The 18,247-nt window shown below is 43.3% G+C and overlaps 1 protein-coding gene across 8 annotated transcripts in view; it reads left to right on the forward strand.

Moving 5' to 3' along the window:
- Positions 1 to 1,069: 1,069 nt before the first annotated feature.
- The window catches only part of LOC121615844 (target of Nesh-SH3), a 30,192-nt gene continuing 13,014 nt past the window's right edge, over positions 1,070 to 18,247 (forward strand). For 2 of the 8 annotated variants that reach the window (XM_041950306.1, XM_041950308.1), the window contains exons 1-10: positions 1,070 to 1,352; positions 9,366 to 9,545; positions 9,633 to 9,701; positions 9,841 to 9,973; positions 11,083 to 11,273; positions 11,717 to 11,760; positions 12,509 to 12,557; positions 13,383 to 13,448; positions 13,668 to 13,745; positions 16,041 to 17,951. In XM_041950306.1, coding sequence (XP_041806240.1) covers positions 1,244 to 1,352; positions 9,366 to 9,545; positions 9,633 to 9,701; positions 9,841 to 9,973; positions 11,083 to 11,273; positions 11,717 to 11,760; positions 12,509 to 12,557; positions 13,383 to 13,448; positions 13,668 to 13,745; positions 16,041 to 17,951 — 2,830 coding nt within the window. In that variant the 5' untranslated portion in view covers positions 1,070 to 1,243. The remainder of the gene's footprint in view (positions 1,353 to 9,365; positions 9,546 to 9,632; positions 9,702 to 9,840; positions 9,974 to 11,082; positions 11,274 to 11,716; positions 11,761 to 12,508; positions 12,558 to 13,382; positions 13,449 to 13,667; positions 13,746 to 16,040; positions 17,952 to 18,247) is intronic. The other 6 variants (XM_041950310.1, XM_041950313.1, XM_041950312.1 and 3 more) reach the window with 4 other exon arrangements.

Below are 18,247 nucleotides of genomic sequence, written 5' to 3' on the forward strand. Positions count from 1 at the left end.
TTCACAGGCACCCCACTGGCCCAGCTTCCATTTTGTTTGGTTTCTGTGTGTAAACACTGAATCAGAAAAGTTTCAGAAAACTGGATAATGCTTTCTTGCATCACTTCAGCACAACTTTAAAACTCAGCAAATCACGTGTTGTCTGTAATTAATTGTCTCATCGTCTCTAAGCATCTGTTTCCCTCTGTGTGTTTCCCTCCTTGAGTCTTGCCTCTTGTGTGTGTATGTGTAGTCTGTCATCTATCCAGATCTTTATGGTACAGTTCAGGTTTGTCAATCCTAGAAGGGGGATTCCATCTGTTGCTCTTCCTGAAGTCTCCCTCTTGTTTTCCCATTAAGGGCTTTTTGGTGAATATTTTTCTTATCCATAGAGTGTCTTATACAAATCCCTTTGAGGCAAGTTTGTGATGTGCAGCATGAGAAAGACTAGCTTGACTAATTCTGGTTTTGAGCTACATACTATTTGGAATTCCAGGATAATGTATGTAAACATCAGGTTTCTGATCTCTGACTGGCTTGTGCTTTATTAATTCTCTTTTTATTTGGTCATAGGGTTGTCGCAAAGACAATTACAAACCTGGGTGCTATAACAATCATGTATACATAGGTATGAATAACCAGATTTCTCAAATTCCATGTAAGAATGTAATATCCAGAATATCCAAACCAGGATCTTTGAGTGTAACATATTGTGTATGAGACAACAGAATAGTGCATATTTGCACATGAGACAAGTTAAGTAGAGGAGAGACAGAAAGAGAGAGATAGAGGGGGAGAATAAGAACAATAAAGTGTCAAGAGGACTCTGCAGATGGAAAGAAGGATTACTGGGGACACACCAGGCTAAGCAGACAAAAAGGAGACAGAAGAGGGTGGGAAGCTTACAGAAAACCTTCACTCCTTTTCCAGAGAAAAAGAGTGTGAGGTGGAGGAAGAGAGAGAAAGAAAAGGAGAGATGAGGGAGGGTAGTGCGAGTGGGTGTGTCTGGCTCCGTCTGTCCCCTCCCTCCATTGTAGAGGTATAGATGGTGCAGGAGCAGCCTGCTGAAGTCCAGTCCAGTGAACTGCACTAGTCCTGAGAGCCACCAGCTCAGAGAAGTAGTCCAGCCATTCCAGAAACCTCCAGCCCGACTCCTGCAGCTGCAGCACACTAACATTTATCCAACCAACGTAGTGAGTGACAGCCCCTTGTTTCTGTGTCTCACTTCTGAGATTCCAGCAGCTCGTCACACCTGACAGCACAGATGATGATGGGGATGCAGCAACACTCACACAGCTTTCTGGTCCTTCTCCTCGTGGTCTTCATCTCTGGGATAGTTCTCTCTGGCCCCTCAACTCCCCGCAGGAGCAGAGGTAGGTGATGCTTGCATCAGCGTTGCTGCCTTCCAATGAGACGTCCACATCAGGGGACACTGTTAGTTGCCTGCAGAGTGATGTACTGCATGGACCAATGTTTGGTCTTCATGGTCTTCTCTGCTCTTGGGTGTCCTCCCACAGTCTGACATCCATATAGTGAAAGAGAACATCAGTGTGACTGCCTGTCTATGTTAGTCCTGTAATGCACTGATGACTTTTCCATGGTCTTTCTCTGCCTTCTGCCAAATGCATGCTGGGATTGGGTTGGAAAGACAATATGTCACAGTAAGATGGATATTTGTTTCAACGATAAATGACAGGACAAAGAGTTTTGGAACCATAATGAGACAGCCGTTCACTGCAAAGTATACTGAGTGATAGATACCATTTGACACATATAGTTTGTAACATCATGAAGGAAACTGGGGAAAAAAGAGGTTAATGAAGCTTCTGATGTGCAGAAATCTCCAAATACAGACATGCAGAGCACATACAAAAGTAGTAAAGGCAACAAGTGCCTTTCCGCAGATATCTCTCCATCTCCTTTCATAAATGATATCTACCTATATAATTATTACTCGATATAACCCTGATGACCACATTTGGCTTTAATGTAGCTCTGCCATGTGTTCCTCAGAAACTTGTTTTCAGTGTCTAAAATACATAGCAAGCTGTGCCCTATTGTTGTGGCACACTGTTCTTGCAATGCGCAAGTACAGTCAAACTGGGGGGCTCAAGGAGAGTGTTGTCCAAGTTTTTCTTTTATTATAATTTTTTTAAAGAGCCATGTACCATATGTTATTTTGCCAAATTAGTGTAATAAAAGCAATACATACTGTGCCCCCCAACCCCCATACACACAAATCACCTACATTTATTGAATAGGAGATTTGTATGGATTCATATTCAGTAAATGGATTTGATGCTGACCTATGATTGGGTAAAATGCTATTGAACCCAAAGCCTGAAAGGAAAATCAGCGTTCCCATCTTGAGCCACCTGTCAGGCTTTCAAACTGCCTTGATTAGAAAGCACTGTTTTTACGATCCCTGCGGTTTATCCACATTTCCCTGAAATGAGGTGAGCAGACACAGTGAAATAGGTCAGTTACTGCTCCCAGGTTTTAATGAAAGTGTTTCCAGGTGGGGGGTCAGGGGTTAGACTTGTAGACAACCTGCCGGGATGGCTTTCCTGGAACTGCATCCACCAAGCAGAAGGTCAGATGAGTTTATAAGCTGGCTAATTATTTTCATTCATTGCCTTGTGCAAAAGATTTTATATCGTTTCAAACCCATTACATCTCTTATTAAGGGATTTTATCAAGCCACCTGAAGAGAGCCTTTCAAATTAAACACAGACAGCGCGGTAGAAAAATCATTTCTGGCCAGCAGGAACCACACATGTCCAAAACGTTTCCAAGACATCAACAGCAACATGGAAATTATCACAGCATCTTTGCACTATATAAATCACTGACAAACCAAATCACTATTTGGATGCTTTTATCAATAGTTTGAAGATAAACAGTGTCAGAGCTCTCAAACCGCTCACCCCCACATGCAGCGTTTCCTTTGCCAACATCCCATAAAGGCAAGGATTAACCAGGCGCACTTCAGTAAGTGTATCATAGCATATCGAGCCCCTTCTGTCTGATTAGGATTCCCATGACATTCTTGGAAAGCAGCAAATTTTCCACAAACGTTTTCCATATTGTCTCATTATCTCACTGCTGTGTCAGTGCACACACACACACACACACACACACACACACACACACACACACACACACACACACACACACACTGGCTTTCCATCTCTGACTCTATGCTTTGCAGCCATGCTCTATTTTGCGAGTTAAACTCGGGCACCTTTTGGAGACTTTGATGGTAGTAAAAGTGATTTGAGGTGAGCAGACTGGAGTCGGTATGAAGAGGTAAGCACAGTGGAAAAGGCTGCTTCCAGTGCGTAACTGGCTGGCCGAACTTGGCCTGCAGACAAATCTCAATGTGCAGCTTTGGAAGCTGGATGAAAGGGGCCGTGTGTCTGTTTTTGCTTTGGGAGGAGAATTAAACGTCTGTATCTGTGTCCTTCTTGGATGAAGCCTCTGGTTTCAGAATGAAATATGTTATGCAATGAGGTGTTTGCTTTCTTGCGTCATAGATATTGTAGCATAATACACAGGTGTCAGAGTTCACTGGTCTAGGCACTGTTAGATGATCTGTACTTCCCAAGCTTTTTAACTCTCATTAACATGTGTTCTTCACTAGAATAACCAGAATAAGTGTGTCTGAGACGCTCTGTATCTGAATGACTTCAGTTCACTGTAATACAAGAAATAATTTACCACTTCACTCACTTCAGGACAATATATGGCCTGGAAACTGCTGCTGAGCCAGACAAAACATGGCCACCTGTCATGTACAGATTAATGAGAGGGGAATATGAAGGAAGAGAGGAGAGGAGATTGGAGGACAAGACAGATGAATTCAAAGCACTTTAGGAAGACCAGGTCGATGGAAAGATGGCGGCGGACACATATAGGACAGCAGAGATTGAGTGAAGGAGGAGAAGGATGGGATGGAGCAACGCCACAGGGGAAGGGAAAACAGCTGTTGCTCCGCTGAATCTGACAGGGGGGATATATAGTGTGAGAGCGGAGGGACCAGCATGGAAGCCCCCGAGGCGAGGGGGAAAATCTAGGAGTGTAATCCCAGGCACGGCTCTTTCCCTCTGGGTCGCAAGATGAGGCCTCCTGTGAACCTCGGAGACGGACCGGATCAAACAGGCTCCTGCTGTATTACAGTAGATAACCAGTGTTGTCCCGGCCTGCAGGCTCAGGATATTCCCATTAGAGCAAATGTAGGTCAGGTCAGCTCACCGGCTAAATTATCTCAAACCCTCCGTGCTCTGGCTGGCACGAGCCTCAGAGAGATTTTCACACTTCATTGCCTTAAATGAAGGTGACTGTTTTACCAAGGGGCCATAAAACATCTGCCTCTGTCTCCACGGTGCAGGAAGCCAAGTCTCCTCTCCACCTCTCGTCTTCCAGGACAGAAACCCGAGAGGCTGAAATACTGTAGGCGCTGCTTTGAGTCTCTCAGAGCACCAGCTCAACAAAGGCAGGATATCACGTGTGGCACACTCTGTTTAATTGATTGCGTGGACGTGAAGATGTGTGATACATCAAGGCAAGCTGACATGACTTCATTATTCTGTGTCACCTCCAACAACCAAAACTACCACATTAGTTTCAATGAGGAGCGGAAAAGTTCTTTTCCATCGCATATTTTGAAAACAAAACAAGCCTTGGAGCCCTGTTCCAAGTTCTTTGTTTTGTTGAGGCTTTGCTTCAGATATTTATAGTTCATTAGTTCACACATCAGCATGAGTGGAAAAGTCTTGTGGTGATCTCAGTGTATTTATTCTCTGAGAGTTTACTTTAACGCAGTCCTCCTCCTCATCTGAACCACGAGAGGGGAGAGACAGTGGAGTACGAGAGGGCTGCCAACGGTGGAAATCTGTGGCTTGATAATGTCGGACAGTAAATCAGGATGTGTTGATGCCAAAACTGCGCATACCATACAGATGCACATTTTAATGTTTATTTTCAAACACCAAACACGCATAAAAATATCATGTTGCACCGCAGTTGAAAGAGAAGAGACCGTGTTAGGCTGACAGCCACATTAACCCACTCCCTCTCCCAGAGGATAGTCCATCACTGCCGATGATCCAAGATAACCGCTCTGCAGAGCCAAGAGTTTCCAGTTTGAGGGTGTTTCGTCTTTTCGGGCCAGCAGGATTACATCCTCTGGCCATTAGTCCACAACAGCATGAATTTAATACTGGAGTGTTTATTGAATGATGTGGCATTGTTTATTGCATAATCTGACGTGTTTATTGGCTGACTCCCAGCATTATGATGGATTTGCTGGGGCAGTAATCGCTGATGAATTGTTCCCTGCATGAGGAGGGGTGCTCCGCTTATGTCATGAGTTTTAATTGAAGGGATTAGTCTTCACTATGAGATTTACAGGATATTTTATAATAGACTATCACTCACATTGAGACATTCATAAAACTGACTCCAAAATCTGTGACCAACTCTCCTTAACATAGCTATTATTTATTAAGACACGGCCTCTTTTTGGCCTCTTTGTAGGTGTCTATATGTGGCCATTGTGAATCTCTTTGTCATTGTTTTGCATCTCTTTGAAGTCGCTTTACGTCTCTTTGTCGTTGTTTTGCATCTCTCTGAGGTCGTTTACATCTCTTCTTTGTTGTTTTACATCCCTTTGAAGCCGCTTTATGTCTCTTTGTTCTTTTTGCTTCTCTTTTGTGTCCCATTTTGTCTCTTTGTAGTATTTTTTTTTTGCCTCTGTAGTTGTTTTGTGCTTCCTTTTGCATCCTATTTTATGTCTCCTTGTCGTCAACATTAACATGCACTTCAAACAGAGGCCCTTTTTCTGCCTGCTGGGCCTGTTCAGTAATTCATCCATGGTAATTGAGGGTAATATTATGGATTTGATTACACTCGTGTTTCATGTCTTTTGGTGAGGTCGTAAATCTTCAGTGATCTCTTGTGTTTCACTGAGGTCACCAGCAGAGCTGCCCGCACAAGGAATTTAAATTCAAATAATCAATAAATATTTTCCTCACTATTCATTGACTCAACTTCACACAACATGACTTTGTGGCATGGCAGTATTTTTTTGTTTTTGTTTAACTAAATTATTTTTCTTTGTACTGTAGTTGATTGATTATCAGGACTGTGACTGGATCCTGGAACTACTGATAAGTCTAAACAGTCCCTAAGTGGTGTGTGGGCCAAATGGCTGGGCTTTGGACGGGTTGTCCTGGGACTGAGCCAGTGTTTGCTTGTACTGGAGTTTAAAGTTGCCAGAGGTTTCCTAATGTTTTATACACTCTGAGCCCCTTTCCTTCTGAGCCAATCTCACTTGTGTTTTATCGGAAATATTGATGAGGGAATCAAAACAAATGCAGTTTTGATAGGAAACACATAGCTGGAAAAAGCATGAGGGCATTTTTCAAAAATCCAGGGCTTCCCCCTCTTTCACTGTCAGTGTCTGTTTTGGTGTCAGCAGCTGCTGGCATTTTTCCTCATGCAAAGTTCCATTATTTCATTTAATGCTGAAATATGAGCCAAGGACATGCTGCAGGGAGTTTAGTACAAGTCATTATCCAAGCAGAAAGTCTATTGTTTTAAGCCTAGTATGTTCAGACTGCAGGCACAAGTGGCCCAAATCAATTTTTTTGCTCACACATGACTCTGATCTGTTTTTTTTATGACAGTGTGAACAGCACACATGGAAGCTGGTATTTTCAATTCTGATTTGGGCTACTTTTCATATGTGGTCCTGAATCAGATACAGGCCAGATTTGTTTTGTTGTTTTTCAATGCAACCTCAGTCTGAAGAGTCTGGAATTCATGCAGCTTTCATATTCCACACTCGCTGGAACTGGACGTCTTGCCACAAGACTCTCATGGAGAGGCGCTGACAGATCCAACCAAAACTGCACATTAACATAGAAATGAAACCGTAAACACTGATGCATGCAGGTCAGTTCAGGACTGTGACCAATCCTGACTCGGATCTGATACTGGCTACATTTAAAAAATAATGTGAACAGTAAAAAAAAAAAAAAAAATGGATCTGAACAATAAAATCCAAATTGAGCACTATGGTTGAATTTATTAATGGGCTTTGATAGAAACAGCTTAATTTGACAAACCAGTATATCTTTCGTTTACCACTGTTCACCATTTATAATCCAAGCCTGCAATGGTGTGCTTATTTATTGTTTTACATGAGTGTCGGCCAACTGTCAGTCATAAGTCACGCTTCTGCAGCGGCCCAGCTGCTCTCATCTGAGTTGTCTGTTGTTTATTAGCGTGCCTTTTACAAACTGGCTTATTACTAACATGTCCAGTTCTTGGCTAGTTTTGACACATGACAGAGGCCAGTGATGAGAGAAAAATGAGCAAATTAATGGATTCTTTGAAATTTCAGAGAGTCACTTGTCAGTTCACTAGTTACAATATGCTCCATTGAGGCTGGCTTCATATATGTGTCATTTATATGTATATAGTTAAACGCTAACATAACACGGTCATAATTACAGCCAATAATGTTAATGAGTTTGTTTGGAAGGCAACAACACTTAAATAGCATACAAAGTTGTGATAATGATAAGCACCATCTACCCCTGCCCCTCTCTGTCCCATGAGAGATGGGCAGCTGGTGTCATTGGAGTCACATCTTAATGTCTAAATACATTAACAGCTTCTTCCAGCCCCATACACAATGAATACATCCACCAAATCAACGCAGGTTAATTCTCATGGGACTTACAGACACTAAAAGCTGCCTACACAGCATCATGTAAGTGCCTGACAATAATACACATGCTTAATGCAACTGTTCGCCTTAGTCACAGCTTTGTTCACAGAGTTTCCACTGTTACTGGCCTGAGCGCTGCCCTTGACCCTCACACCTTCTGTGACCTCAGCAATCTTAAACTCCTACAAAATACCAACACTGGAATTAATTAAAAATCATAACTATAGCAAAGAAAACCATATATTCAGTCGAGAAAGTAAAAAATAAAAGTTTCTTATTTACCTTTACTAACAAAAAAGCCCAACAGATATTATTTTCAGTGTCAGTGTGTACATGTACCACTCGCACACTCTAAAAAACTGCTCTTTCCTTCTGTTGTTTTTTTGTCTGTGAATACTACCTCTCATGTGCTCCTTTCTGTTTTTGCCTACAGTATTTTGCCAAGTGGCTCTCTGCAATCTCAAGGCCTCAGACCAAGTCACGTTTCCATGGTTGCTCTGTAAAAACCAGATCACATGTAACCTCTCTTGACTCTGGTTTATTATGACCCACCCTTTGATGGCTGTCCTCATGTAATATCTGTCCCCAGGCTGTGCTGATTAGGACGATATTCTGTAGAAGTCAGTTCTGGCACAAACTGGGCAGTTTCTTGTAAAGTGACGTTAGTGTGTCTCTGTGTGTGTGCATGTGCGCGAGTGTGTGTGTGTGGGAGAGAGAGAGAAAGAAAATACCTTATTTATGAGCCAGTATAATACCGTTTTCTTGTGACCTCGACATTGCCTTGCTCCCCTCAAGTTTTTATAGTGCATGCTCACATTTAGATTTAGATTTAAAATAACAGTATGTGTGTTTCAGAAGCCCATTCTGAGCACATATCTTACACCTGCTCATATACAGGCTTCATTGTATGCAGCTTATGATGCTTGCAAGTGGCAAATGAACCCTCTATAAATGTAATGCTCTTATCAGTTAGACAGCACGCAATAAAATGTGTTATTAGCTATTTCTCCTGGGGTTGCGCCCGCTTGATAAAATCACAGTTACTGGCTTTCAGTGAAACTTACACCTCAGCAGAAGCTAGACCAGCAGCAAGTATGCTTTAACTGCATGTACTCTGTGAGTGTTCCTGTGAAGTGATGGAGAACAGAAGTGTTGAATCTGGGAAGTGCAGCTCGTTAAAACAGAAGCATTTATGTAACTCTGCGAGCTCCTCTCTTTTACGAAAGAAGAGTGAAATGGAAAGACGGAGAAGTTAAAGGCTTGTTGAGGGTTGTTGATGCTGCAGTATTTACTTTCTATTACTTGTGATATGTATTTTGATCATTTTCTGTTGCTGTCTGTATGGATTTATCCTCATTTTTGGTGACATGTTAAATTTGTGGCATTTCTCATCTATTTTTAGGAACAACTATATCAAACTTCATTTCCCATGTGCTCATGAAAAAGTGCAGATGTGCTAATTAGAAACTGCCATGATGAAAGTGACTGAAAGCTTTTTTTTTTTTTTTGAAATACTTGAATTGGACTGAAGTATCCTGAACCTCACAGCTGTATGTCATGAGTGTGGCGATATTCTTAAAACCAACAAGACTTACAGAAACTACTGGAATGTTTGTTGGAACATTTGTGTCCTCTCTTGCCTCGCCAGTGAGACGTCAGAACATGAAAGTCCGTATCAACGCCACAGGGGACACCATCGTGATGAAGTTTTTGCGTCCCAGCCCTGACACCAAGCTCGAGGGTTACATCCTGGGCTACGGCAGCAGCATGTTCTCCAAACAGTTCATCCAGCTGCCCGAGAACGGACAGCCGTACGAGACCGAGTTCGGTAAGAAAGCTTGCGGATGTGTGTGTTTGCCCTGTCAGTCGGCTCAGAGGATCTATAATCTCCAGCTCGTCCTTCCTTTGTGTTTAGATGCTGAGCCCAAGTACCTTATCGCTGTCCAGCCCATCCCAACCAATGAGGTGAAAAAGCAGTGCACAGGTAATGCTTGTACGAGGATTTCATAGGAAAAAATCCTCTCTACGGTGACCTGATACAAGTGGCATGAAGACACGAAACATGAGCACTTGAGTGTCGAGGTGGACGTGGGGGTGAAAGTCAAATGCTCATTTGTTCTCAGGTAAAGTGGAACTGGAGAAGCCGCTACACTTGGTCATCGGCTCGGTGACACCCACCTCAGTCCTCCTGTCCTGGGGGACTCTGCTGAAAACCCCCTATGAAGGCAACGTCATGAATGACTGTCTTGAGGATGGGTGAGCTCACACGCTAACACACACACACATGTCCATTCAGTCTGTTGGTGGTCCAAGCTGTGATGTTTATTGCAGCGCAAAACAAGCTCATTCAACCACTGTGCATAACGTTAATGACTCAGCAGCCTATTATTTATGACAGAGACCAAATTATGGTTGTTTCTGTGGCTTTTGTGGTCTTTTAATAAGCTTTTTAACAAGCAAGCAATACACTGTGAATCACGGCCCGTCACCTGATTCAGTCAGTGACGAGGGTGATTCTGTAAAGTCAGTTCAGTTTGAAAATGTTTTGATTAAGTGTCATTTGAACACCTCTCCTGCCGCAGAGCAAAGACAGGCGGATGACTGGTACAGACGCACAGATGTACTGAAAAGCTTCCAGCTTCAGCCTTTTCATTACATGTACGCTGGCCTTATTGTAGTTTTGGTAAGCGTAGGAACAGATGGTGGACGGATAAGTCACTCGCACTCTCTCACACACTCACGGTTGTCTGGTATAACTGCATGAACAGTAAATGATTCCCTGAAGTCTCTCAGGTTACCGAGCAGTGGATCCAGGACAGCCTGTGCACACAGGTGTTAAGGAGAGGAGTCCACCCACACAACATATGCGACACAGTTTTCCTTCTTTCGGAGAAATACCATTTTGGAAGCATTTGATGAAAAACTCATACTCTGCCTTTTGGAACAAATCTCATCTTGGTTTTATGGCTAATATTAGTTTGATATGTATCTCCGGAAGACGGGAGAGAAGCATGCATCAGCCCTTGTGGGAAAAGAGTAAATGTCTGTCACAGCATCAAAACATTGTATCCTGTCCTTGCAGTCCATGCAGGAGTTGCTAAGACATTGTCAGCATTGTCGGCATAGGCCTACATACTGAATAATAGAAGACAATGGGATTTTATGGCATTTAAAACCGCAGTTCTACCATGACATTTAAGTGTAGCTGCCCCTAAAAGCAGCCTCTTGAATGAGAGACAAATGTGAAGACAAAAACGGCATTTCCTTTCACTTCAGCTAGATATTCTATCATCTGGATGTCTGAGTTTCTCAGCAGATGTAATATTTACTGTTTATGTGTTTGTGTTGCTCTGTCTTTGGCTCAGACACTACACAGTGCGTTACCGTGAGAGGAGCAGGAAGTGGAACTACCAGACCTGCCCGACTAGCGACACGGTCATTGACAATCTGAAGCCCAACACGGTCTATGAGTTCGGCGTCCAGCCCAGCTCTAAGGATGGCACTGGCATGTGGAGCAAGCCGGTCATTCACAACATCAGCACAGGGGGCGTCGAGGGTACGTTTGACGTGAGGTTCCCACATTATATCATCCCTCACAGCCTCACTAAAAGCGCTCTCTCTCTCTATGGCCATTATAGACAAGTGTCTCTAAAAAGTTTTGTTGATCAGAATCAGGAGAGATCCATGCAGTGCTAGAAAATGACTCTCTCTGTAATGTAGAAAACAGCTCTTTTGCTAATTTAGCAGTGTTTGAGTGGCATCACATCCAGATGCTGTATCATATTTCCACCCAGCAGATACTAACTAGTGTTACTGAGTGAAAACCATCTTGCGGTTAACTATCATTAAGCCTGAGGAACTCTTTCATTCAGTCCTCTGAGACGAAATGCATCTAAAACAAAGCATGTTTGTCATGTGGTTTCATGTCGTTCCCTCACTTTCCATTAGCTCCACTGCGCTGAACTCTGCACTGATTTATATCTTGTGTCATGTTTCTAGAGAAGGCCATCGGGAAAATCTTTAAACGTCCCCTCAACCCTGTGGTATGTATTGGACACACTTTTCAATTTCTTGTCAAAGCATAACCAAAGCATTATGGCTAATATTATGCACCAGTTTTTTAGGAAATTTTAAAGTCTCATTGAATTAATATGTGGAAACACTTGCCAGTATTTGTAGAATATGCTAAATGCAATAAATGTCATACACTAGTGAGAGTACTGAGACAGCACAGGTACACTCCCTCTCCTCAAACTGAATATTTTTGGGAACAGGGTGTATATTTGGAAAAGTCGATGTGCTTTAGAGTCCGTGTTGTGCACTTCAGTGAGCTTATGCTATTCTCAGGGTTGTTTGCCTCATTAATTTTCCATCCAACTGCCGAATGGAAACAGCAGCAGTGCAGCCAGGACCGGCCAAGCCGAGGGAGCAGTCAGTTGCTCGCTAACTTCTGGAGTGGAACAAAAGAGAGGAGAGGAAAAAAAAGGGAGATGAGAAGGATAGAAGAGGAAGGATAACGGGTTGAGAGGGGAAAGGTGGCACTGATTTAGGAGAACGCGGGCCTTATGCGTCACGTGCTCCTGGCTCCGTGCTCGTAAAACGTCACAGCTGTTGAGAATCAGCCACAACACTTGCCCTTCCAGAGGGAAACTTCCAACAACAAGCTTCCCACCAGGGACTTAACCAATTTGACACGGAGAAGAGTTATGACACACTGAGAGAGAGATGGCACTGAGGTCAAATGCCACAAGACTAATTCTTCTCCTTGTCTTTTTGTCTTCCACCCCTCAGAAACCCTTAACGCCAGGTCCACACTCCTTCCCCTACGCTCCTCGCCATGGTAAGCCAATAGAGACATACTGCTTTTATCAAACCCACTGAACCCCTTTTTAATACAGCGGCAGGATTTTTAAAACAAACTGTGATTTATCGCTGCTCAGAAATGTCTGTTTCAGCCCTTCTCACTGACCCCTGCTTTAAGACTCAGTACTGGAGGAATTTTAACAAGAATGCTGATTTATTGTTTTGCACACAGGACCTCATCACGTCCAGCCTCACGTTTTTAAAAATGATGCCATGTAGCGTAAAGCTGTGTCCACGATGACGAGCCAAGCACAAAATATTATGCTGGACTGTGAACGTGACGGCTTCTTGTAGTGATGAAACCTGCGTTTTAACCTTTAGGCGCACAACTCAAAACCCTCCGTACACTACCTGCCCTGCACCGAACAGACACAGTTAGCTACTAGCTAGTGAACCTAGTGGAGCATTTGGCAATTAAAGGGCCCTCAAGAATTGATGAAGGCCAAAAACAGAGAATGGATATTAATTCATTAATTCCCCAGGTGGCCAGACTTGCCATATCAACTTAAAAGGTGATAATGTGTCAGTGTTATGTTTACAGCATGTTTCCACTGCCCTATATGGCCAAACAACCTCAGTTACTTTGGGAATTAACATATAAGAAGCATTGGCATGAATATTTTTCTGATGGGTACAATACAAAATATTATGCAGATGACACTGTTCCCTCAAAAACACATTTTACTGGTGTGAAGCAGGTTCAGGAACATAATTCTTTTACATAACTCTTTTTTTCAGGACTATGAGGACATCTTATGTGTAACTTCTTAACCTAAAGCGTCTCCTCCTTTGTCCTTGTCAGTTCACCATAACAGGACCCAGGGCAGACTGCCCCTCTCCCGGAACATAGCCCCAAAGACAACTTTTGGTAATGACTTTTCTGACCTAAAGCTGAGTTCAGAGGTCAGAAAAAACTCTTGACCTTACGTTTGACCACTCGACCTGACATCTCTATCACTATCCTGCACATCTTAGCTCATTGTTTACTGTACATACATTAGTTTTTTGGGGGGTTTTTTGCACATTTTACAGGACGTACAGTAATAACCTTTCTCCCAGGTCTACTAACGTGCACTATATTTCTCAGCTCCAACCACAACTACTAAACAGGAATCTCTGTCGACCCCTGGACCCACACTGCCTGTGGTCACCAAACAGCCAATCGGTAAACAAGTGAATCTTTTTGACGAAAGCTTCATGGCTCTCATTCCGGCTGTATGTAGTCATAGACTCGGCAGACTGTAATTGAGAGGCTGTCAATGCTTTACAGTGTCCTTTGTAATTAGCTGCATGAGCAAGAGAAGCATGATCTGAGTGAGTACAGTAGCTGGACCCTCCCTGTGGAAGCCGAAGGTGTCAGCTGTTGGGGCTGTAATGAGGGAAAGGTAGGTGGCCTTGGCTGCATGGCGTTTTAGCAAAACAACAAAGCTTGCAGGGATTCTAAAGTTCTATCGTGTCAGTTATTTTCACAGTGACTGATTTGCAAGATATTTTCTAACCAATTTGATGAAAACACACCAACCAGCCCGTAGTACTGTAGAGGATCATCCCCAGTCCTTGAGAAAAAGCACAGAGAACCTTGTTAGGTGCTGCTCAGTCAAACAGTGCTTTTCACATCATATCTCAAATATACAGACAGTGTTTTTTTTAATTTTCACCGTCTGTCTCTTATATCTTTGCCATTTGTAAATCCATCATTGCCAACTTGGGCAGATCTTGCATCAGTCGAAAACACTACATACGATATGTTGTTCAATTTCACGACTGTTTTTTCTTTCAGTATTTACAGTCTGATTATTCATCTTAATTTTTACTGATTATAAACTTGAGGCTTTTGCTTTCAACGCAGCACAGGCGATGGAGTGAAGTCTGCATGACGGAACTGCATGCACCAAACAATCCTCTCTCTCCAGCAGGACCTCGAGCAGACTTTTATCTTCTACTTTTTCTTTGTTTTACCCTGTCCCTCTGTGTCCCCTTCTCCAGCATTTATACTTCTTTATATTGGCAAGCAACCTTAGTCGTATTAAATAAAATTTGAGTTTTATCATTCAAACGCTACGTCACAATTCAGGGCTCAGATATATCTGAATATGATCAAATTTTTACTTGCGCAGCTGTTGCTCACTATCCCACAATCCATTTCGCCCCAGTCAGTTGTAACATTCAGGTGATCCTCATCAATCAGAACATATCAAACACATTGCTTGGCCAAATATTTACCAGGCATTAGATTCAAGTAGTCATCGGTCACTGGTTAACATATTGTGTAATACAGCCAAACCAGTGTACTGTTTGTCAGCTGCCCATCATGTGTTCAAGTGAAACGCCATATTTTGTTGTGCTTTGCTGAGCACCTGAGGACAACATCCTTGCGATGAACTTTAATTAGATATGATCAACTTTTATTGATTCCCAGAGGAGAAATTCAGGTGGACGAATAAGCACAGGTAAATAGAGAAAGTAAAAAAATTGAATAATTAGGTGTGTATAAATCAAGAAAAGAAATTAAAGCTGTGTGATGAGCAGCAGCAAAAATGAGCAAGGAGCACTTGAATAAATCATAGGTTTGGTGTCAGTGACTGTCTTTTCTCATTTGGGGAAGAGGGTCAGGCTCGGTCTGGCCCTCTGGCCCATTTTAATGCGCTGAATTGACTCAGAGGATCCAGTCCCTGTTCTGAGACCCAGCTATAGTTTCCATTTCTCTTTAATATACAGGCGGCAATTCCAGGAAATGATCATTTGGCAAATGTTGTGACCTCTGTTCATGGTCGGTTGGTTATTTCCACTGAATTAGCCAACAACTAAAAAAACAGAGGTATTTTAAACATTACATGGCCATAAAGTTGAGTTTAGGTGCTAAAGGCCTGGAATATTTGCTTTGTCTTCCTGCTGTTTTTTTTTTTTTTTGTTCTTTTTGCTCTCTCTCTTATTTTCTGACTTCTTTTCTCTCTCTTTTTCTTTCACTGAGGTGAACATCTGATCAGATTGAACAATCAATTTAGAATGGTCCATCAAAAACACACAGCAAGCCATCAATCAGCAACCATTAAAGCCCCGGGGCACAGCCAATGGATTTGGATGGCCGTCGATCACAGGCGTCCTGGCCCTGGTGACCAAATCTGTCTGTAGTAACACGGCTGTTACATTGCAAATACCTCCATATGGTCTGTCTGGCTTTGAAATTAGACCCCCTCGATCAGATTAGTGCCAGGCAGAAGTTATTGTGTAACCTGTGCTTCAGTCCAAGGTTAGCTCTGCGAGGCCAGGAGCTGTTGGCACTTCTGCTGATCTAAATTTCAACTGTTCCCTAACTGCCTTTTTGTCTTGCTTTCATCATTTTCTAGACAATAAAATGACTCTTTTTTTTTTTTTTATTACAGAATATTATATATTAAATTATACTTTACAGCATAGTTGTGGCTTCATGGCCATATTTTCTCTCTCTCACACAACCCAGGAGGAGGAGACCTCTCCACATCTGTCTTGCCTCCTTTCCTGGAGGTCCTGTTAGCTCCCAAGCACCATCCACCACCACACATTACAGTCACCATGGCATCTGTGCCAGTCCCCCAGACAAATGTGGAGAAACATGGAGGACATCCTCTGAGTCCACCACAACAAAAGCCCAAGTCCCAACCTCATGCACAACCTCAACCAAACCCGCGACTCCAACCGCAGTATCGACCACAGCCAAAGCCCAAAGCCCAAAAACCTAGACAAAAGCCGCAGGCGAAGGCTCAGCCTCAACCAAAACCTCAACCAAAACCCATTTTCCAAACTCAGCCACAGCCAAAATTAACATCACAACCAAAACCCCAGACCCAGCCTCAACCAAAACCCCAGACCCAGCCTCAACCAAAACCCCAGACCCAACCTCAAACAAAACCCCAGACCCAACCAAAACCCCAGACACAGCCTCAAACAAAACCCCAGACCCAACCAAAACCCCAGACCCAACCTCAACCAAAACCCCAGACCCAACCTCAATCAAAACCCCAGACCCAACCTCAACCTAAATCCCAACCAGTATTCCAGCCCATACTCCAGACCCAGCCACAACTCCATCCAACATCCCAGCCCATATTCCAGACACAACCGCCATCACAATCCCAATCAACACCCCGGGTCATACTGCAAACCGAACCACAACATCAATCAACATCCCAGCCCATACTCCAGCCCCAATCACAACCACAACTCCAACCATCATCCAGGCCCACACTCCAAACCCAGCCACAACCAACATCCAAACCAACACTCCAGACCCAACCACAACCCGAACCCCAACCTCAACCACAATCCCAACACCAACCTCAGCCAACATCCCAGCCAGTACTCCAGAGCCAACCACAACCCAAACCTCAATCAGCATCCCAGCCCATACCCAATACAGAACCTCAACCCCAACCAAGACCCCAGTCCATACCTCAGATCCAACCAACATCCCAGCCCATACTCGAGACTCAACCTCCATTACGATTTCAGCCAAAAAAATATCCCCCATCACAGCCTCAAACAACTACCCAGCTCCAGGCTGAACCACAACCTCAACCAACACTCCGGCCCAAACACCAGCCCCAACCTCAAAAACAACCACATGTAAAGAACCACACTCAGCACCAAGTTCAACCAACTCTGCAGCCCACACCTCTGGCATATCGCCAAACAGCTAAACCAACACGCAAGCACATATCTCAGACACAACACTCACTACCAATGATTCACATCCAGCCCCAACCTCAACCAGAATCCACAACTCAGTCACAAACCTACACACATCCTAAACTAAAAATCCCAAAGACTCAACTAACCACCAAGCAGAAGTCTAAGGCCCAACCAACACCTAAACCAAAGATACATTTTCCCCAGCCCAAGCCCAAGACACAACCTCAAACCAAGAGCCAACCCAAGCCAAAAACAAGTCCTCAACCAAAGAGCCAACCCAAGCCAAAAACAAGTCCTCAACCAAAGAGCCAACCCAAGCCAAAAACAAGTCCTCAACCAAAGAGCCAACCCAAGCCCCAATCACCACCTCAACCAAAAACGCAGCCAAATCCTCAACAAAAACATCAGCAAAAGCCAAAACCCCGAACAAGAGACCAACAACAACCACACCCAAAGATTCAGCCATGGCCTCAATCACATCCTCCAACAATGACCCACGCCCAACCTGTAACTCATTCTCTAGCCATTCCCCAACCACAACCTTCACCAAAGACTGAGACTCAGTCCCAACTTGAACCTCTACCCAAGCCACACCCTGCATCTAGGCCCAAACCACAACCTCAACCTGGGCTTCAGTTTCAGTCTCAGACCAGGACCTACTCTGATGCCACCAAGGTCACCCCAAGGCAGGCTGTTCCTACGGGTAAAGACCCTAATTTTTGCCATCAGCAATCCACACAATCAAATATTTAGACTTTATCTAAAATTACAAATTAAAAGGGGGCATATTGACTGAAACTGTGATTGTATTTGTATTAAGTTTTTAAGGGAAACTTGTCTCAACCAGAGAGACATTTTTATTGTCAGAATATTTTCAGATAAATTCCACAGATTTTCAGGTAATCTCGCTGAGTTGCTGAAAATCTATAATTTAAATGAAACAGATTTTATATTAACTCCTCTAAACCATGATTAAATGATCGCAACTGGTAAAACAAA

This window comes from Chelmon rostratus, chromosome 13 (genome assembly GCF_017976325.1).
Source record: "Chelmon rostratus isolate fCheRos1 chromosome 13, fCheRos1.pri, whole genome shotgun sequence".
Classification (NCBI taxonomy): Eukaryota; Metazoa; Chordata; class Actinopteri; order Chaetodontiformes; family Chaetodontidae; genus Chelmon; species Chelmon rostratus.